Here is a 19,342-nt window from a genome sequence, read left to right on the forward strand (position 1 = left end):
TGTTATCCACCTGTTTCCTCTCTGTTGTATGTCAGTGAAGTCCTGTGAGATAATGTGATAGTTTGGGTTCTCGCCGTTGTTTAGGCCAACGACCCCCGATGCTCTGCCTGCTGATATCAAGAGGCAACAGATTACTGACTCAGAAACGTTCCACATCATAATATGGTGCAACTAAAGCTTTGAAAATTGAAGGTTTAGTTCACTTGTCATGCTTTTTTTCCTCCAGCAGGATTTGAAAATAATATGTACATTCTAATTACACATTGCCGTAAAGAAAAATAAATTTAATTTTATCTAGTTGTAGTTCAGAAGGTAAGTTGTTCCCGTCTAGTGGCATTATCTTTTTACCTAGTTTCAATAACAACTTTTTGGGCAAGCACTGAATTTCTGTGGTGTACTGGATTCAGAATTCCTACACCACTGGTAGAAGGTAAAAGTTGAAATCCGTGCTATGGTGTTTGTATTTTCTGTTGTCACAGGGACACTCTGTTTAACTGAAATTTACCGCTATCCTGATGTCCAAAGTAATGTTTTTTGGGTTTCTTTTCCGTACAGAATTGATATTGCAGCAATTTTGATGTCCACTGAAGATATGCTCTGGTCAGTTTGTAGCTCTGTGCAGGAGTTTCTGAATCCACATGAAGACAAGGATCTCAAGATCTATACAATACACAGCCACTGCAACAGTCTGCTCTCTGTGCTGGCTATTTTAACTTCACCACTGAAGAATTTGTATGAGTGAGTATCAAAGAAATGTTCAGTTTGAAATAAAATTGTTTCTTGAGCTTATATGGATAGATCTACAAGGTGAATAATTGTGTTGAAGTACAAATGCAATGCGTAGTGTTGACACATTTTTATAACCTTTAACTACTCCTTACTTGGTCTTGAACTTATATGATCTTACCTAAAGCCCCATTATATCTGCTGAGATCTGGATCAAACTTCCATACTGCACATTTTTTCTCTGGTAATAACATTGACCATAGTGAATGTCTGGTTTGATTTCCTCTGTAACGCGAACAGTAGAATTTCATTAGTAATTACTGTCCCTAATTTGCAATTTACTGTTCAGTTAAGACACATCTTGTTAGAAATTGTTTAAAAACATTTACTACTATGGTACCAAAGCCTTTGGTAAAGTTTTCTAGGACTTAGTCACTCATACAATTGAAAACCTTTCATTGTCTTTCTTGGTCAGATTTATCTACCTTCAGCTTCTGGGTAAATCAGAATGTTCTGCTGTCATCCCATAATAATTCTATAAGTACTGGAATTTAAAGATCATTTACTGAAACGTTCATCTATTTACATGACCAGTGTGCTTCAAAAATGTTAAACATAGTTTAAAAGAGTGTAGAATGCCCATCATTACAAAATTCTGTCACACTGCTTGCACTGAAATTGGGTCTAAGTCTTTAATTTCTTTTTCATGCTAAGCATTCTGCGGTAAATTTGGTGTAAGAGAGAATACAGAGTGACATCACAAATCAAAACAAAACCCAAAACTAAGAAAGTCAAATCCTGTTCAACTGGCTTTTGCTTTATTACTCTAGATAAAAATATTCTAGGTAATACTAGTGATACGAAGAGGAGGGTGGAGACCTCTTCCATTTAAGCTTCTTTAAATATTTTTTGTCATTTGTGGGCTTATTTTAATGTTGTAGGCTCTGAGGAACACGTAAAAGCAGACTGTAACTGGATATTTGATCTTATACAATGCAGATTCATGAAAAAAATAGCAATTAAGAAGGTGACTTATGGATGGGCTCGGTAGCCATGCCGTGGCAATAGCAGTGGAGGCAGGGATGGACATTGTGGTGTCTTTAACTGGTTCTACTGTCAGCTTGGACATTTCACCTTTCCTTTATGAAAGCCTTTGGAATGGTGGACTTAAATAAATATCTAGTATAACCTGTTCCTTTTAGCTATTCTAGTCTCCTCCGGCTACCTGTGTTGTTTACAGATCTATCTATGTCTGGAACAGTGAAAAGTGTGCACAAATTGAGAAGTCACTGAGTTTCAGAACAAAGTGCCAATGGGGAGAGTGGGGCAGCATATTTTGTATTTTGTGTAAAATACCACAGATTAACAACTTGGTCATATAGGTTTCATATTTAGGCATATAAATTTCAGTATCCTAATCTACTTTTCTAGAGATCAAAACCTTGATGTATGCAGCTCATTTAATTTACTACAGAGTACTCTGCAAATCATAACCAAAATCTGGCAGCTTTGTTTAAGAATATTTAAAAAATGTCATATTTTCTTATAGTTACAAAAATAATATGCTAAAAAACATTGTTAGAGAGATGATGCATATTTTTCTGTAAGTGAAAAAATATACTTTCTGTGCAGTGTGTATTCAGAACTTTGTTTTTCAAAACCGGTGAAACTCCTGTCTTAAAACAGTTATTTTATACTCTATGTTTCATTACAGCCAATATTTGTCAGGTAACCCAACCCAGTGTCCAGAATACAGAGGAAAAACAGATTTACCAAATTAGCTTCTTGAATGACTATATCCATTTGGCCACACTTTCATATACTGAATTTTATGTTGAATTCCTAAATCCACTATTTACTGACTTGTGCGTAATTCATCATGTTAAGAATGTATCACTAACAAATTTAGAAGTTGTGCCTGGTTTTAAAGGAATACTAATCCTTCATCAGTTCTCTTTAGAATTATATCTGTACAATCAGAATTTCCATCTGTTAGCTTGGCTCTATATCTTCCTGAACTTTGGTAAAATTAACTGGAAGTGAAATAAAGATTTTTCTTTTAAATCTATCATGCTCACTTTTGTTACTAGAAGATTTCCCTGCAGGGACTGGGTTTAAATTAATCTTTAGACTGCTTAGGAAAGTTTTGTGTAATCATAAAAGCGGTGATGACAGAACATTGTTTTCCAGGAGTTGTCTAATAATAGGACTGGCTCTTTTCCAAGTTACTAGAGATGCTGTATTAACTATTGTTTCCAGGGAATTAAAATTATTCAAAATTCTTTATTATGTTGTTGAAATGCAACAAAATCATAGGGGTGTTGAAAAATTAATAACATACTTAACTTCAAATAAAGTGACTCTGGCATATCCTTCCTCCTTCCTAATGTTGTGATCAAACATTGTACATTCTGCTGTCTCTTAGACAAGGTTACTTGGACCTGGTCCCAAACTCACCTGTGGGTCTCGGGTCATCAGTTTTTAACACTTATTTTTCTGTGATTCATTTTCCTCCATCCCCCTCTGGCCCTCCTGAAGCAACTTTAGCATAACAGAAATGTTGGTTGGAAAGGGCTGCTGGAAGTCATCTAGTCCAACCTCCTTTGGTGACAACCTTTCTGTTAGGGAAGATTGTAATGAGTAAGGTGGATGCACTTTTTTGTGATTTGGTACTATGAATTATTATATGGTACTTTCTCAACAAGAAATCAGGTGAATGACTTGAATGCTGAGAGGAGGACTTAGAGATTCTTTTCATAAAATTGCTGTCTATTGGGTAAAAATACCTGTCATTCAATTTCAAAAACTGAAATTATTAATCTAAATGTTAACATATGAGAGTTATAATTCATGAAACTGATTTTTAGCTATGTATATTCCTTATACAGAGCTAAATCCTTTGAAGTCTACAAGGAAATACCATTAGGATGCATCTTGTTGGCATCTCATTTTTTCACACCTGCACTGAGGCTTACAAGATCAATTCTCACCTTGTCACACTCTGCTGGAGAATTAAACCACTGTAGCTTTGAATCTTGCTGTGGTATTAAATACTTTCACAGATGCTATCCACTGCTTTGAGACTATAGGCAGCTGCTTTAACATAACTCATAGTCAAAACAAATTTCTTACTAGCTATTATTATACTTCCGTCAGAAGAGTAGTTGAACTAAACTGTCTGGCACAGGGTTGGGTTGGCAGGAATTACATAGCCAGCAGTGGGCACTGAGAAATACTGGCACCGGAATTGTTGTATTACCCTTTTTTATCAGATTTTCACCAAAACTGTATTTATCATGCTTTCTTGTAGGAGGTTGGTTCTATGCTTTGCTATATTAAGCAAAATATTTCAGAGGATGAGAGACAATAAAATTTTTTTCCTTCGGTTTTCTCACAATGTTGAAATTGTTGTCTTTAAAATAATTATTTTCTTGTTTAAGTTCTCCCTTTATCTATATTACAGTCAGCTTTATTTTTAATCTTCAGGTTTTCATGAATTCACGAAGCACAAATTCACGATTTCCTAATCCTGCTCAGATATTGCTTACTCAAGGTCATTTTGAACCCTGTAGTGAATTCTTACTACTGATTTTGTTTGATTAGTAAAATTAATTTCCAAGTAAATCACCCTATCTCTTGTAGAAGTTCAGAAGCTCTACACCCGTCTTTCTTGTTGAAAAGGGTAATTCTCTCTTGTCTTTCATCTGGGGTCTTGTTGGCAGACAGTGACTGTATAGCATTTTATATAGTATATTACAGACTGTGGCTACACTTCTTAATTACATATATGCAGCCATGAAAAAATAGTTTAAAAATCATTTAAAATAATTAAATGACAAAACACAAATACTATTAATGCACACTGTATGAGGAGATTTTGCCTTTTAAATTAGGAATTCCTGAAACTCCAATGCGTTTCCATTCTGTATTTAGATCCGCTTTCTCAGTTTCCATGTTGTAGCAGCAGCTTTTTTAAGTCTTGTAAAAGGATTCTCTTGTCCCAAGAAAGTCCTCATGTCTTTTTCTGAGGTATTTTTAAGTGTCCTTCTACTCTTATTGCAATAGAAAGAGTACTGACTCAAAATTGGGAATGTCATTGAATCACTTCAGAAAGTAAAGGAAATCTGTCATAAATGAGTTAGGTAGAAGTGGCATTTTTAAAAGTAGTTATCTTCTTTATATAGCTTAGAAAATCCCAGCCGCAATACATAAAAAACAAGCTTCAGAGAAGGAAAGTTATTAAGATGAAAAATCACAGCCACGTAAGCTGAAAAGTTAAGTGCAAAAGGAGTGATAATTGATTAATGGAGAATGGATGTAACAGACTCTGTCCTGTCTGCTGGAATTGTATTCAGTGTAAATGAGAATAAAAATGGAAGAGGCCAAGGGATATCCATCCATTCCTATCACTTCATGATTGCATCCTAGTGGTTGCTGAAGAATTATACAAATACTGTAATATTTATTATTATTTATTATTAAATAATAATGAATGGAAAATACTAAAATCTATAATCATTTTCTTGTAATTATATATACCTTAGTCATATAATATCATTAATTAACAAAAAAAGTTAACTTTTAGTATCAGTGGATTTGACACATCTGATTTTTGCCTCTCACATCCTTTAGGTAAGAGAAGTCATGCAAAAGTGACATAAACCAAGCTTATCTAATTCTTCAGTAGTCCTTAGATTTTAAAACAACGTTTTCTCAGTCAGTATTTTATTTCTCAGAAGCCAGTAAAGGTCCAGCTTCTGGTTCAAATATTTGTCCAGTTCAATCCAAAGTCCGTATCTACTTGCGTGTTATTCGAAAGAGAATCATTTCAAGACGTATTTTGCTTACAATTATAACAAAAGTATAGATAATATGTATTATGCAGAAAGAAAAGAGCTGTAGAAATAAATGTCTGAAGAGCAATTTGTGTATTCCATGCATTTTCAAACGCAGTTTGAAAATGTGCTACCTAGGAGTAAAAATGTGAAGAACACTGCTTTTAGCAGCATTGACAGTGCTAGATACCACATTTCAAAGACTGAAACTAAATAAGATATAGAATGACATTTTTAACAGTACATAAGTTAAATAAATTTGCTATTATGTGTATGTGTACATATATTAGTATTATTGATCTTAAGGGATTTTCTGTCTTCTATTTATACATATTTAGTACTAGTGATCCAAAGCAATTTTCTGTCTTCCATGTAATTTGGAAGTATTTGTTTTCTTTCAGGACATTTCTGGACAATTCTGATGAACATCTTCCTCAAGATTTTTCAAAAGTCTTTTACCATCCATTACACTGGTTATTCTGCATACCATCATCCTCTTCCTCTTTACTCAAGTGAGTATCAAAAATTGATTGTTGTAAAAGAATCACCCATATAGTCAACATCATTAATCTAATACTGTTACATTTTAAAGAGTATATCCGAATAAATGTCTAATTAATATTCTGATTTAAAATATATATATAAATATTTTTTAAAATTCATTGCAGTTATCTATTCTTTACACTTTTAAGAGTCCATAAGAAAGGTCACACTACAAGCAGTGCACTGTGTAGCTTTTTGCTAGTATATTAATTATGTTTGATATTTGAATTATCTGTAAGGTTTTCTTGCTTTAATTAAAGAGTGTATAGCTCTTGACAATAATGTAGTTCAGCACAGTTGCTGTTTTGAAAGACATAATTAAAGGGGAGGTAAAGAATGTATGCCTCTCTGTTTATGATTGCAGTTTAAAAAAAGGTTTGATATATAAATAACTCATAAACATGCTGCTTGATCGTAGTTGATTTTTTGGGAGATTACTGCATGATTAGAGGCAAAAGCTTGATTTTTTTTTCTGTGTCACTGCATATAATGACGAGATACATATGAGACATATGCTACCAGCTGTGCTGTCATTCCCTTTCTAATTTTGAACCTGAATCACTGCCACACCAGTGCAGATCCTCTCCTAACCCCTTCACCTCCTCCTCCTCTTCAGAAGTTATTTCCTGAGAGATTTTCACTCTCCATCTTCATGAAAAACTGCTTTTGTGAGTTGTTATTGTGTTTCTTGAGAAAGTATTTTTATAGTTTTGAGGAATACGTTATCATTTGAGCGGTGACCTATGGCGACCTATCGAAGACCAATGTTCTGTGGGTTTATTACCTCCTACCTCGTGCATGCAATGTCTTGTACCTTGTACACCACAATACCTTCCCTATGATTTTGCCCTGTACTACACAAAACATGCTGATTTCTCTCCGTAGCCTTCTCTACATGTCAACAGAACTGTTGTCTCCTTCCCTGGAGCCTCCGGTTCCTTCTGACCCAGAGTCAACTGTGTGGTTGGCTAACTCAAGCGCCAAACAGCCTGAATAACAGTTGAATTCAGAAGGTGTCCTTTTCTCTGCTTGAAATAGTAATCTGAGGTTTTCTAAAGCTTGGAAGGTCTTGTGTTTGTGGGATGTCTACCTCGAGCTTCAAGGAAATTTGTCGGTGTATTTCTGTGTTATGCATGGGTGGAAAAGAAGGAGAAGAGAAGGGGGATACAGGAGAGGCAATGACTGTGTGATCACTTAAAAAGAGATCTACTCTATTTCTGGGAAAATTTATACTTTATTAAGGACTCACTGCACCAAAATAAAAAGACAAGGAGCTTGTTGATGCCCTAATCCAAGGCCAGTACTCAAAATTTAAATTAAACTGTATATTACAGGTTTTGGAAGATGACTTCACAAGTGAGTACTTTCTGCTGCATAGAAATATGTAAAGGAAATCCAGCTACCTTCTCAGTCTGACATATTATCTTTTTTGAGGTGGAATTAGCACTTTACTGATGCTATTTAGGACAGGTTTGTCTTGGAGAAATAGCAGAAAACTATTGCAGAGCTATCCAGATTTACATATTTTCCATGAATGAAAGATGAGAAAATAAACATCTTCTTGACCACCAAATGGGAAAATGTGGAGTCCAAAAGAAAGCACATATCAGAGAAGATATAATTAGTGTGCCTGTGTGAGGACAGTCCGTATGTATAAAGCCATGTAAACTGTGCCACTGATAATGAGTGAAATATGTTGGTAAAATATTTAATGTTTTCTTTTAAAAACACGCCTTTCAGCTTCTCAGGGAAATCAAAGAAAGACCCTCTATATAATGAAGCAATTTGAGAAACATACTCTGAGGTGTTCAAACTTTGTTATTGGTTTTACACTGTATATTTATGTCATGGAAGCTTTTCTTTCATGAAATATTGCATTTAGAATATTAACAAGACACATTATGTTTAAATAGTGCAGAAAACTCTTTTTTTAGAACATCCTAATTTTTCCTGGATTGTTTTATATTTTTACTTAATGCGTCTAATAAAAATACATATTCATGTAACAAAATTGGAAGTACAGGCCATTGTTCACCTCCCAGGTGTATCTACCTAATTTTTAACTGAACACTCTAACTTGACATAAAAATACCTGCTAAGTATTTTCTCTTCCTAAGCTTGATATTTCAAGATAAAGTTTTGCCATTTCCTGAAATTATTTTGTTCACAATTTCATTATTTAACCTGATTTCCTACATTATTTTTCATGCCTAACGATGGCTACAGTCTGTTTTCTTCTGTCTATTTGACTTCAACATCTTAATCAATATTAACACGAATTAGTGTTTATATGTGTTATAAAATCTTGAACTTATCATTGAGCTTTTTTTCTGTCTTGGGTACTAACCAAGATAACATAGATGGTTATAATACTAAATAATTGCTGATAATTTATATTACAGTTGCTTTAGTTGTAATTGTGATGCGTTCTTTGCTTCATTTGGGGTTTATAATCATACCATTTGCGAATCAGAGTTCTTTTTTTTTCTTTTACTGTACAAACCAGAACGTTTTTATGTGTGATATTTATATGTATTTCACCTTTTGTCACTTTCTGTGAGGCTAGTCGTATTTTCACTAGTACCGAGCTACGAGGATGGGAGAACATATGCCTCTCCATATGCACATTACAAAACTTCTCGGTGCATTTATTGGTGCTATCTTCATGGCTGTGGGGAATGTCTGCTATACTTTATTTTTCCTCCAAGTGAGTCACACCATTGTACATTTCAATTTGCAAGAGGCTTAAAGAGCCAAGAGCTGGTGTATATTACAACATGATAACTTCCCATCTGGTCAATGACAGACAAGTTTTATTTCAACTCAAATATTCTAAAAATGGCATTTTCTCAAATAATTTAAAATATTATCTTTTGTGAATCTAATTGACCGAACCTATCCTTTTTTTTTATGTTTTAAAGGCAATGAGTGACATTATTAGGTATGATAATGTGGCATTCAAGGGAGGAAAAGCTGAAACTGGACTGTATATTTTAACTCGGTTAGTGAAGTGTTGAGTTTGCTTTCAGCCACAGCGCTAATTCTAGTGTGAATATAGTAATTGTTTTAATTTAAACTTTAAATACTAACTACTAATTTGTTCGTAACATACGTTAGAATTTATAAGAATTTATAAGAATGCAAAGCCCTAATGTTGAAAGTTTGAAAGCGATACGTATTTTAAATACGGAAAAGTTATTTTGGCTGCAGGTTCTATCAAGTTTTAAACGTGTATATATTTTTGATAAATATTATTAAAATCCAGTATGCGCTTGTATGGAAAATCGCCGAGCCAGGGTATGTTGTCAACAGTTATATATAATGTACAGGATGAAAATCACAAAGCCGTACATGAGTTTTCATGGCAGGAAGATGTAGCTCCTGATAACGAAGGCTTTAACTGATGCTGAAGGTGTTGTGTGTGTACTGGCAGATAATGTTTATGCCTGCATAGTTAATGAGTCAGTGCATATGTAGCTTTTACACTGGTGCATGTAAAATTTATGTGCATAGAGGTTTACATATGTGGTGCATAAACTCTCAGTGTTAGCAACTATTGTTGTATAAACTTGTAGCCAAAATGAATAAATACATTGGCTGAACATCAGCTGAAATTTAAATGTAAAACCTTCAAAATCATTAAAAATTAAACTTTCAAGGAAAGGAAGCACACGCAAGCCGATTTTGAAAACCTGAGAACAGTAGATACAATGGGTGATAAACATCTTGCGGGATGAGATTTTCTTTCTAAATTTAATTTAATGGCTCTGGTGTGGGTTCAGCGGTTCATGTTGTGTCACTGGCTGAGTTCAGAGGAAACTCTGGAATATTTCTGTTCGGAAACCTAAACTTTTGCAGAACGTGGAAAATGCAAACAGAAAACAAGCTGCAATCTCCTTGAAAGCTAATTAATTTGTTGTACACTTTCTGCCTGATGGCAAAGCAGTTCTGCAACCAGTCTGATATTTCATGTGGATTTTTCAGGACGTGTAAGAATTGGTCACCCTAATGTGGAATCTTGCAGCCCTTTTGAGTATTCTCTCTGGTTTATTAATTAAAATCTTCATATACTTCGTTCAGGACACTTTAGAGCTCTTACTAATATAACAGTGAACGAAAGAATAATAGCCTTAAAGTTATTCAAGCACAAGAAAAAATTAAAAAATTGTAAAAAAATCCTTTTTGCCTCCTAGAACAAGGCAAACATGGTTCCATGAAAGAGATAAGGGAGGTTGCTTTGTATCAGTTATAACTTTGGCAGACTACCAAATGTTAATTTGCTTTTAGCTAGTTGAGATTAAATGTAATTCCTTCCCTGAGCTGCCTTAAAGTAAGCAAGCATGAAAGCGTTTGGAGAGTAATCTGGGAGGAATTGACATTTAAGGGAGTTAGCATTACATCTGCACTTTAAGGTTATTAATTTCGTAGATAAATTAACCGCATTATTTTGTCTTTGTCTTATATTTTGAAAGGACTCCATCAAACAGAGAAATAGCAACCCAGGGTCAGCTGAAGCTGCTTTTATCCCAGCCATACTGTAATTTCAACTTGCTTTTGGAAACGTTGCTACATCACGATTGTCTCTTAGTGAAAATTTTACTAAGAAGTTCAGGTAGGTATTGATATTGTCATCATTGCATTACTGAGAAACACAAACTTTTAACTACTTAAATATTGAAGGAAGTCTGTCAGCTATTTTTTGTGGGGTATCAGTAGCCATTCAGCTATCCTTAAGATGGGTAAATGGGAATGTTTTGCAGTCCATCTGAGTATTCATAGTTTTAAAGCAGACTACAATTTGATAAAAATAGACTCCTACTGTAAATGCAAAGGAGCCGGAAGGAATTTGAACTTAAATAGACCTTTGATACCACAGCTGCTTCACACAGATTTTTAAGTGGATTAATAGTCTGAAAGATCACTTTCAAAATTATGTTTCAACAGTGAAAAGCTTCTTAGAGGTTTTGTTTATTATATGTTTGTCACTGTAGGCATTCTAGAAGTACATTTATATGCTCCCTCATGTTAATGCTCTCATTAATGCCACTATGAAAGTAGAATAAATAAAAGAGTGGTTCTACAACGTTTTCTTTTCATTTTGCTAATACTGCGTTTGAAGCAACAAACCTTATCATGTCTTTCCTTTTAATACCTTTTGGATCAAATGATCAGATTTTTGAAAAGTTAACAGTATAATCACCTGTTTGACACAATTTTGCAGTAACAGTGAATGAGACTCTCCATTTCTATCTTTCTTTAGCAGAAGAATTCTCCCCTCTTATAAAAAAAAAAAACAAAACTATTAGGTCCACATAATATTAAATATAAATAATTTAGTTCTGTCATTTTAAAGTGATCTGACACTCCTCAGGGGCACAACATTGCTTCCATTTCTGTCATGCATCTTATTGAGAGCTGCACTGCATCCACTTGCCTATTCAAATACCTGTCATCTTTTACGAAGACTGACTCATGTTTGATCAGGATCATGTTCTTACCCTATTGTTATCCAGTATTGAATTTTACGAGCTGCTTAAATTATCACAGGTATTAAGTGACAGAATGTGTTAATCTATTGACTGACCAGCCTCTTGAGCTTTGGGGAGATATGTGCTAGTTTGAATTAGAAAATGTGGTATTTACACAGACTTTATTAAAGTAATTACAACACTGGTGTGAATAAACTTTTAGTTGAGATAAAGTTGAAACCTGCAATGATCCATATCTTCAAAATTAATTTCAATAGGATTAATTGTCTAATGATAAAATGATTGTGTTCTTTATTCCTTCACCTGTACAGCAGCTGTCTGATGCTATAGAAGCTAATTTATTTTATTTTGGTTGAGCTAGGTATTGAGTTTTGTTGAGTTAGGTATTAGCACAAGGAAATTTGGACTAATAAGCTATACCTTAGTATTAGTAGTAACAGTTTTTGATTCCTCTGTTCAATAGCGTAAAAGGCTTACAGACTAATATACTCATCAATAGTAAAATTTTGCAATGTATAATATTATGCATGAAAACAGGTAAAAAGCTAAGTATGCCATAGTTTTCGAGTGATTTACATGAGTGATAGCAAAACTCCCTGGTATTTAACCAGATGATAAGAATTTTTTTAATTAAAAAAAAGCCTTATCATGTTTTCCTTTATTTTACACTCAGTCTTTCCTTTTCCCTGTAAAAACCAGACCAGCAGGCAAATATTCTGTGTAAAGAGGCACTTATCTGTAGGTGTTTTTAGGTAATGATAACACTTTTTTGTATCATGGGAATACTTTGGGGTACTCACCATAGGCATCATGCAAAAACATTTGATTTCGTTGCATTTGCATTATTCTCATATGGTTGTAGCATGGTAAGGGTCAGAAATAACTTATGTTCCCTGTCATAGTAGGGAGTGCTGTTGGGATTGGCAACGTTATCCCAGTAGAAAGAGTGTTTTGAGGAAATGCATATATGCATGATGCAGTGTTGCTAAATATTATAAGAAGTTTAGCATATTTGTTGAAGCTATTGGGACTCCATGTATGTACTTATAAGCTATCAGGACAGGGAGGTGATAAGATTTGGATTTTATCGCTTTTTTGTGCAATTTGATATATGAAATGTATGTAAGAAGTAAAATACGAAGTTATCACATAAAAAATACCAAAGGCAATAAATCAAGAAACCCAAAACAGAACCATTTATTTGTCTCCAGCGAGTATGGCCACTGGGTAAAAGTCACCTTTGAAAAAAACAATTAAAAAATTGGATTTGTATATTAGAGCTCTATAACTTAAACTACCAGTCTAGCTAACCTAGATGTATTGAATTACAGCTAATTACAGTTTAATATAATCCCAGAGTTGTTTTCTATAGGTCCAACATTCAACAAATTTATTCTAAGGCATGTTCTTGAGTAAGTGAAGGGTCTGGGGCCTTTGCTCTGCCTTTGTGGGGGGAAATAAGAAAGCAGATGAAACTCTGTTAATTTTCTGACAAGACAAACGGGTCTTCAATTTTCTTGGTGGAATTTTTTATCAGAATTGCTTTATCATCTGTAGATGTGAAGCAGAAATGGGTTATTTTGACAAGCAACAAATAACAGAGGAATAAAGGAAGTGGTGCTTGCATAATATGAGTTATTGAATCCAGCAGATGCCGATGTGAGAACAGGAAAGGTGGAAGTGAAATCTGAGGATTTCTAGCACACTCGGTCTAAATGCACAGCATGCCAGCAGAACCGTGTCCGACTTCTTGTTTGAGACTCTTTACTTCCAGGAACCGGAAGTTATTCTTTGCAAAAAAGCAATAGCTTTATTGAATTGCATTGGCCCAACAGAGGACTAATACCTTAGGGAACCTAATCAGTCAACAGACACCTCGCCGTTTATCAATAGCAGAAAAGAAAGAGGTGACTGAGAAGTTGTCAACAAGGCCTTCAACCCATCATTGCACCTCATAGATACTTTTCTTTAAGAAGAAGAGATGGTAGCACCAAGTTGATGATGTACAATAGAAAAAGCAACGTATTCCTTTAGAAAAACCCCTTTACTCATTACAGTGGACACATGAGGCTGCAGTTGTTACAGAGAGTTAATTTCATTTACTACAAACAACTTTAAAGTCAATAGTGGCATGTGGAGATAAACTGGAAGAAAACTGCTTTCACAGCAGGACGAGCCATTGGCAGCTTCACCAGGTGTTTTTGGGTTGCACAATGCGTATTTGAGAGACTAATGGAAGAGGGTATTGTGTAACCTGTGCAGTTAAACCTGGATGATATCCTGGTCCCCACTAAAACTTTGAAATAAGAACTGATAGAAACATTTGCACATATTCTGTGAGAAGGCTGCAAATCTGAAATCGGACCCGAAGAAATGTGGTGTGCTTCAAAAAGAGGTAATTTACCTTGCATACATAACCAGAGTAGGGAAGGGAGCATTTCCAGCATCAGCCAGCTCCCTAGACATTAATAGACACAAAGAGTTTTCTAAGAATGTGCTTTTATAAACCGTTTTCTGGCAAGAGAAATTACTCAAAAATAAATTTATAGAATGGAAACATTTTTTTTCCTCTACTCCAATTCTTTGCCACTTGTGCAGCGGCTTTTTAACTGCCACAATGTATAGTGTAGCATTTCAAGGCAAATTTTAAGCAGCAGTTACATTTTAATTAAATGTCATTAAGTTAATTAGTTTTAGGCATTTAAAGGTAAATAGCACTGATTTTTCTTAAGTTACCCTAAAATAACAGTGAGAGGTTTTAACTTTACAAACTGACCTCACTTGGGAAGGTATTACAAAAGAAACGTGCATTCCCTAAATAAACTACCATCTCCATTAAAAATCCTTGGCGTTGGCTAAATCTGTATAGCAATTTAAAACTTTTATTTCAGGTACTTGAAGGTGATTATGTTTATACTTCGTTCTAATAACTCCTTGGGTTTAATAATTCTGAGGGACAATCTACTACACAACTGGAAAAACTAGGAAATGCGTTAATCGCGTAGTTTAACTACACACAATTTTGGGGAAATATAGTCTTGCAGGCTTTTCTGCAAAACTTGGGGGTTAATTTGCAACACTGTCCTCATTAGGAGAATACAGGCATGTCTCTAAGAGGAATTTAAATGCTTGTGCATATATGCTGCTCCAGATATTAGTGGATGATTTGGGGTGAGACTTGTGAGTGCAGACTCCAGAGCCCCTGAAAGTTTTCTTAGCTTCATCATGGTAGCAAACTGCACCATGGCAGCCCAACGTTGAAAGATCAGAACACTGTTTTTAAAGTGGGATCTCCTCAAAATATCCATTTGACTAATGAAATTATTACATCCCGTACCAGCGTAACCAGTGTGGTGAAATGGTGGGCGTATTTACTGGCATGGTGTACTTGTAGCTGTAAGGTCAACAGCAAGGGGACCTTAATCCGATATCAAACATCAGATTTCCAGTGATAAGCTAAAAAAAACCAGTAAACAGATTTTATGGATTTTCTGAAATATCAAACAGGGATTTCCATTCGGACTGTAAAAGAGCCCTGATGAAAATCACGTACCTCTTGACAAAGTTTGTGATGGTCTCTGTGACTGTGTTACATGATCACACAGACAGCTTTTCAAAGACCTACTCATTACAGTAAAGAAAACCTATAGATTGAATATGTTTTAAGAGTCTGACTTTTTCAAAATTGATCCCAATACATGTAATACAAAGCAGGTAATGTGGCAACAGAAATAAATGCATTATTACCTCACCAAATTTTGTTGAGCAGAATGGCATGGTTTCCGCATGCTGTTTCATAAAATCAGTGATGGAGGGACTCCGATAGTAATGATTTTTCTGTTTGGCCCGGGTAAGACAGATTTCACAGAAGCCATTAGCCCAGAGATTCATTAATGGAAGCTTCTTCTTATATAGTTCAAAATAAGATATTTGGGGAGAAAAATTTCTAAAGGGAGCTGAATGAGAGAAATACTATGGGATTGGTGATCTATTAGTATATAGGCCAAAAAAAAGTAGTTTGCCAGTATGTTAATAATTTATGGGCAGCTAGTGTAAAGTTTTTCACAGTCTTTTTGTCTTATTTCCACGTTTTTTAGGTGTCACAAATTCAGGACTCATTGGATTCACAGGTTGCAGCTGATACAGGAGATATTACTATTTGGGGTTTACTAAATTGGAATGGGTAGGGTTAAGATCCACATTTCATTCAAGATTGAAGTACTATGGTTTAAAATTTCTTTTTTGGAATTAAAAACCAGAATAATAGACTTTCTGCCAAAATGAAGTCATATTCAGAGTTACAATAGATTCTAGCTGTCAAGGCTGACTGGAGAATGATTGCATTGGAGAGGAGCACTCTATGAGAGACAAGTAAAATGATCTACCAGAACAGATAAAGAATAGGGAAACAAAAACGGTGACAGAAGAAGCACTAAGAACATAGCGCAAGGAAGCAAGTAGTGCAGACTGCCTGCTGAAAGATTTTGTTCTGTAAACAAATAAAATATATGCTTTTTGCATTCTTTATATTCTCATCAGCTGCTGTGACTTAAGCTATGAAGAAAGCAGAAGTTTTATGCTCGTGGCAAGTAGAAGAACTAACTTGCTCCATATTCACTTTCTCTACCTAAATGAAACAGCATGTAGAAATTTGAATTTTGGCTACATCTTTTGGTCAAAAAAGACAGCATAACTGTTTATAGCTTGTCTGTCTTGTTAGGATTCACTCGGGAAGAATTCTAGAGTCAATAACGGAAGATTTTCTAAACTGGGAAAGATCCATTTTATGGCTAAATCAGTTGCAGATAAGACCTGGATGACTGTGATAATGTCAGAAAGTTACTGGGAGGTATTTCTGTCAGTAAGAAAGAAATGTGGATGAATTACCTTAGTAAGTCTGCCTCTTTTAATTTTTTTTTTTTAAATACATGATACTATCCCAAGAGGTTAAGTGCATTATTTTGTCATGGGAAGAGTGATTCATTGTGACTGGGTAAGGCATTGCTGTTACCCACTAGATAAATTATTTTCTTATAAAAAGATTTATTAATAACATTAATAATATTTTTAATTTATTTTGGCATCCTCTGTGCGTATGGAACATTGTGCTATATGGAGATAACACATGGTAGATTTTCTTTAACAAATACCTAAGATAACTATATAGATTGTATTAGTGTATGGATGTAAGTCCTGCTAAAATGGAAAAGAAGAATCTTCTTTGAGCTTCCTATAGGAGCTTTAGATTTCCTTCACAGATTAGCTTTTCATATATAAATGCAGTGAGTAGAAAAAAGATAAATACATGGAGGGAAGCATCAGTGGGCAGTAAGTATGATGCCTATCATATAAATACAGTTCTTATGTGATGATTAACAAGAAGGCTGCAATGGAGTTCAAACTAAGATGAATATTTAATGTTATGACAGGTGAGCTAATAAATGTTAAAGAAAATTTCTAAGGCAAGAGCAATCTACATGTCTTTCTGCAGACTCCTAATTCATAATATTTAGCCAGCTATACCGATCAAGTTGCTAAAACCTTTCAACCAGCTGACGCTATCCATGCCAGTTCATCAGTCAGAAAAGTCAAGGATGTTGCATTCCAACTGGAGCTTTGAAGGGTCAGATATTCTTATGATAAAGGCAACTATCTGCTTCAGGGTAAAAGAAGAAAAATCTGATTAAAGAGTACTGATCTTGTGATGTTTAGCCTCTGAATGGTTCCCAAATGGATTCCTGAAGGTCTTGCTTGAAAGCACAAGACTTGTGTTACACACTGGTATCCTTGTTTTGTTTAAAACAAGACCAATTTTCTTTTAATGAATTTTCCTTTCAGCTAAATTCTTCTAGCTGCATTTATCTGAAGTTGGCTGCGTGTTTTTCAGACAGGAGCTGATAACAGCAGGAATGGTGTGCAGAAAAGGGCCAGGTTTATACTTATTGCTGTGGCAGCCAAGGTCATTGATAAATTTTGGATGTCCCACAAGTGGAAGGGTCATACTTGCAGGGAGAGGTGGACAGAACAAGTGACCAAAATTGACCAACTAGGTATTCCATACCATCCATATCATATGCTGTATAGAACTGGGAGATCAGCAGGGTCTCGCTGTCTTTGTCCATGGCCAGAATCCGAAGAGGACCCTGCCTGAGATCCTAGGCCTGGTTCCAGGTCCTGTGTCCGTGAATCCAGTTCTGTTTCACTGTGAAGTCCATCCCAGGAACCTGGGTGCCTGCATTATTTTATTATTAGCAGTAGTATTAAAGCATTTTTAACTTTCCAACTTGTCTCTCTCCCTTTTTCTCCTTTTCCCTTTCCTTAGTGGGGAGGGCAGGGGTTAACAGAGAGCATCTGCCGTGGTTTATTGTTGCCCTGCAATAAACGGCGACAGATTTATTGACGCCCAACATGGGGCGAGTGAGTGGGGCTGAGAGGGGGCTCTGGCAATCTGCCCAAACAGCTTACCAGGTAGTGCAAGCGAGAGAGCGTTGGGCTCTGGTTCGAGCAGTGGAGTTCTCATCACAGAATCACAGACTGTTTGTGCTGCGGGAGCTCTGTGGATCTCCATGTCAGCCCTGCGCACCGAGGGTCCCAGAGCAGATCACGCAGGATCCCAGGGGTTTGAATGGCTCAGAGAAGGAGACTCCACACCCGCTCTGGGCAGCCTGGGCCAGGCTCTGGCACCTCCCAGCAAACAAGTTTCTGCTCATGTTCTTCTTCTTAGAATCATTTCCATTGGAAGAGACCCTCGGGATCATTGAGTCCAACCATAACCCAGCTCAGGCACTAACCCATATCCCTAAGAACCTCGTCTAAAAGCCTTTTAAACCCCTCCAGGGATGGTGACTCCAGCACTGCCCTGGGCAGCCTGTTCCAAGGCCCCACAGCCCTTTGGGGAAGAAATTGTTCCCAGATCCAACCTCAACCTCCCCTGCCGCAACTTGAGGCCGTTTCCTCTGCTCCTGGCGCTTGTTCCTGGGGAGCAGAGCCCGACCCCCCTGGCTCCAAGCTCCTTTCAGGCAGTTCAGAGATCAGAAGGTCTCCCCTCAGCTCCTGGTCTCCAGCTGAACCCCCCAGGTCCCTCAGCCGCTCCATCACACTTGTGCTCCAGCCCCTCACCAGCTCCGTTCCCTTCTCTTCACTCGCTCCAGCACCTCAAGGTGTATCTTGGTGTGAGGGGCCCAGAACTGCCCCCAGGATTGGCGGTTTGTCCTCCCCAGGTCCCAGCACAGGTTCGGTCACTGCCCTGGGCCTGCTGGCCACCCCAGTGCTGGTCCCAGCCAGGATGCTGTGGCCTCTTGGCCACCTGGGCACACTCTGGCTCATGTTCAGCCGCTGGCACCAACACCCCCAGGGCCTTTACAGCCGCTCTTCCCCAGCTGCAGCGTCCATGGGGTTGTTGTGACCCAAGGGCAGGACCTGGCCCTTGGCCTTGTTGGACCTCAGACAAGTGGCGTCTGCCCATCGATCCAACCGGTCCAGACCCCTCTGTACGGCCATCCAACCCTCCAGCTCATCAACACTCCCACCCAGTTTGTTTTTACAGAAACTTTCACTTTTGCAAACTAGAAATTTGAATTACAAATGTTTAATTGGTTCTGTCTCTGGTCCTTTGTTACCGTTGTTAACATCAAAAGTGTATTTCAGAAATAAGTGTGGACCTGAGGTCTTTAACATTAGCACAGGTCAAAACCGTTGAGTTATATTCTTTCGAAGCTTTAAACACGTCATAATCCTTCAGCTGGCAGA

General features: G+C 36.5%; 1 protein-coding gene across 5 annotated transcripts in view; it reads left to right on the forward strand.

Moving 5' to 3' along the window:
• The window catches only part of KIAA0825 (KIAA0825 ortholog), a 234,727-nt gene that overhangs the window by 86,698 nt on the left and 128,687 nt on the right, over nt 1–19,342 (forward strand). For all 5 annotated transcript variants that reach the window (XM_065860472.2, XM_071802499.1, XM_071802496.1 and 2 more), the window contains exons 12-14: nt 556–738; nt 5,963–6,073; nt 10,577–10,716. In XM_065860472.2, coding sequence (XP_065716544.1) covers nt 556–738; nt 5,963–6,073; nt 10,577–10,716 — 434 coding nt within the window. The remainder of the gene's footprint in view (nt 1–555; nt 739–5,962; nt 6,074–10,576; nt 10,717–19,342) is intronic.

Source organism: Patagioenas fasciata, chromosome Z (genome assembly GCF_037038585.1).
Source record: "Patagioenas fasciata isolate bPatFas1 chromosome Z, bPatFas1.hap1, whole genome shotgun sequence".
Taxonomy (NCBI): domain Eukaryota; kingdom Metazoa; phylum Chordata; class Aves; order Columbiformes; family Columbidae; genus Patagioenas; species Patagioenas fasciata.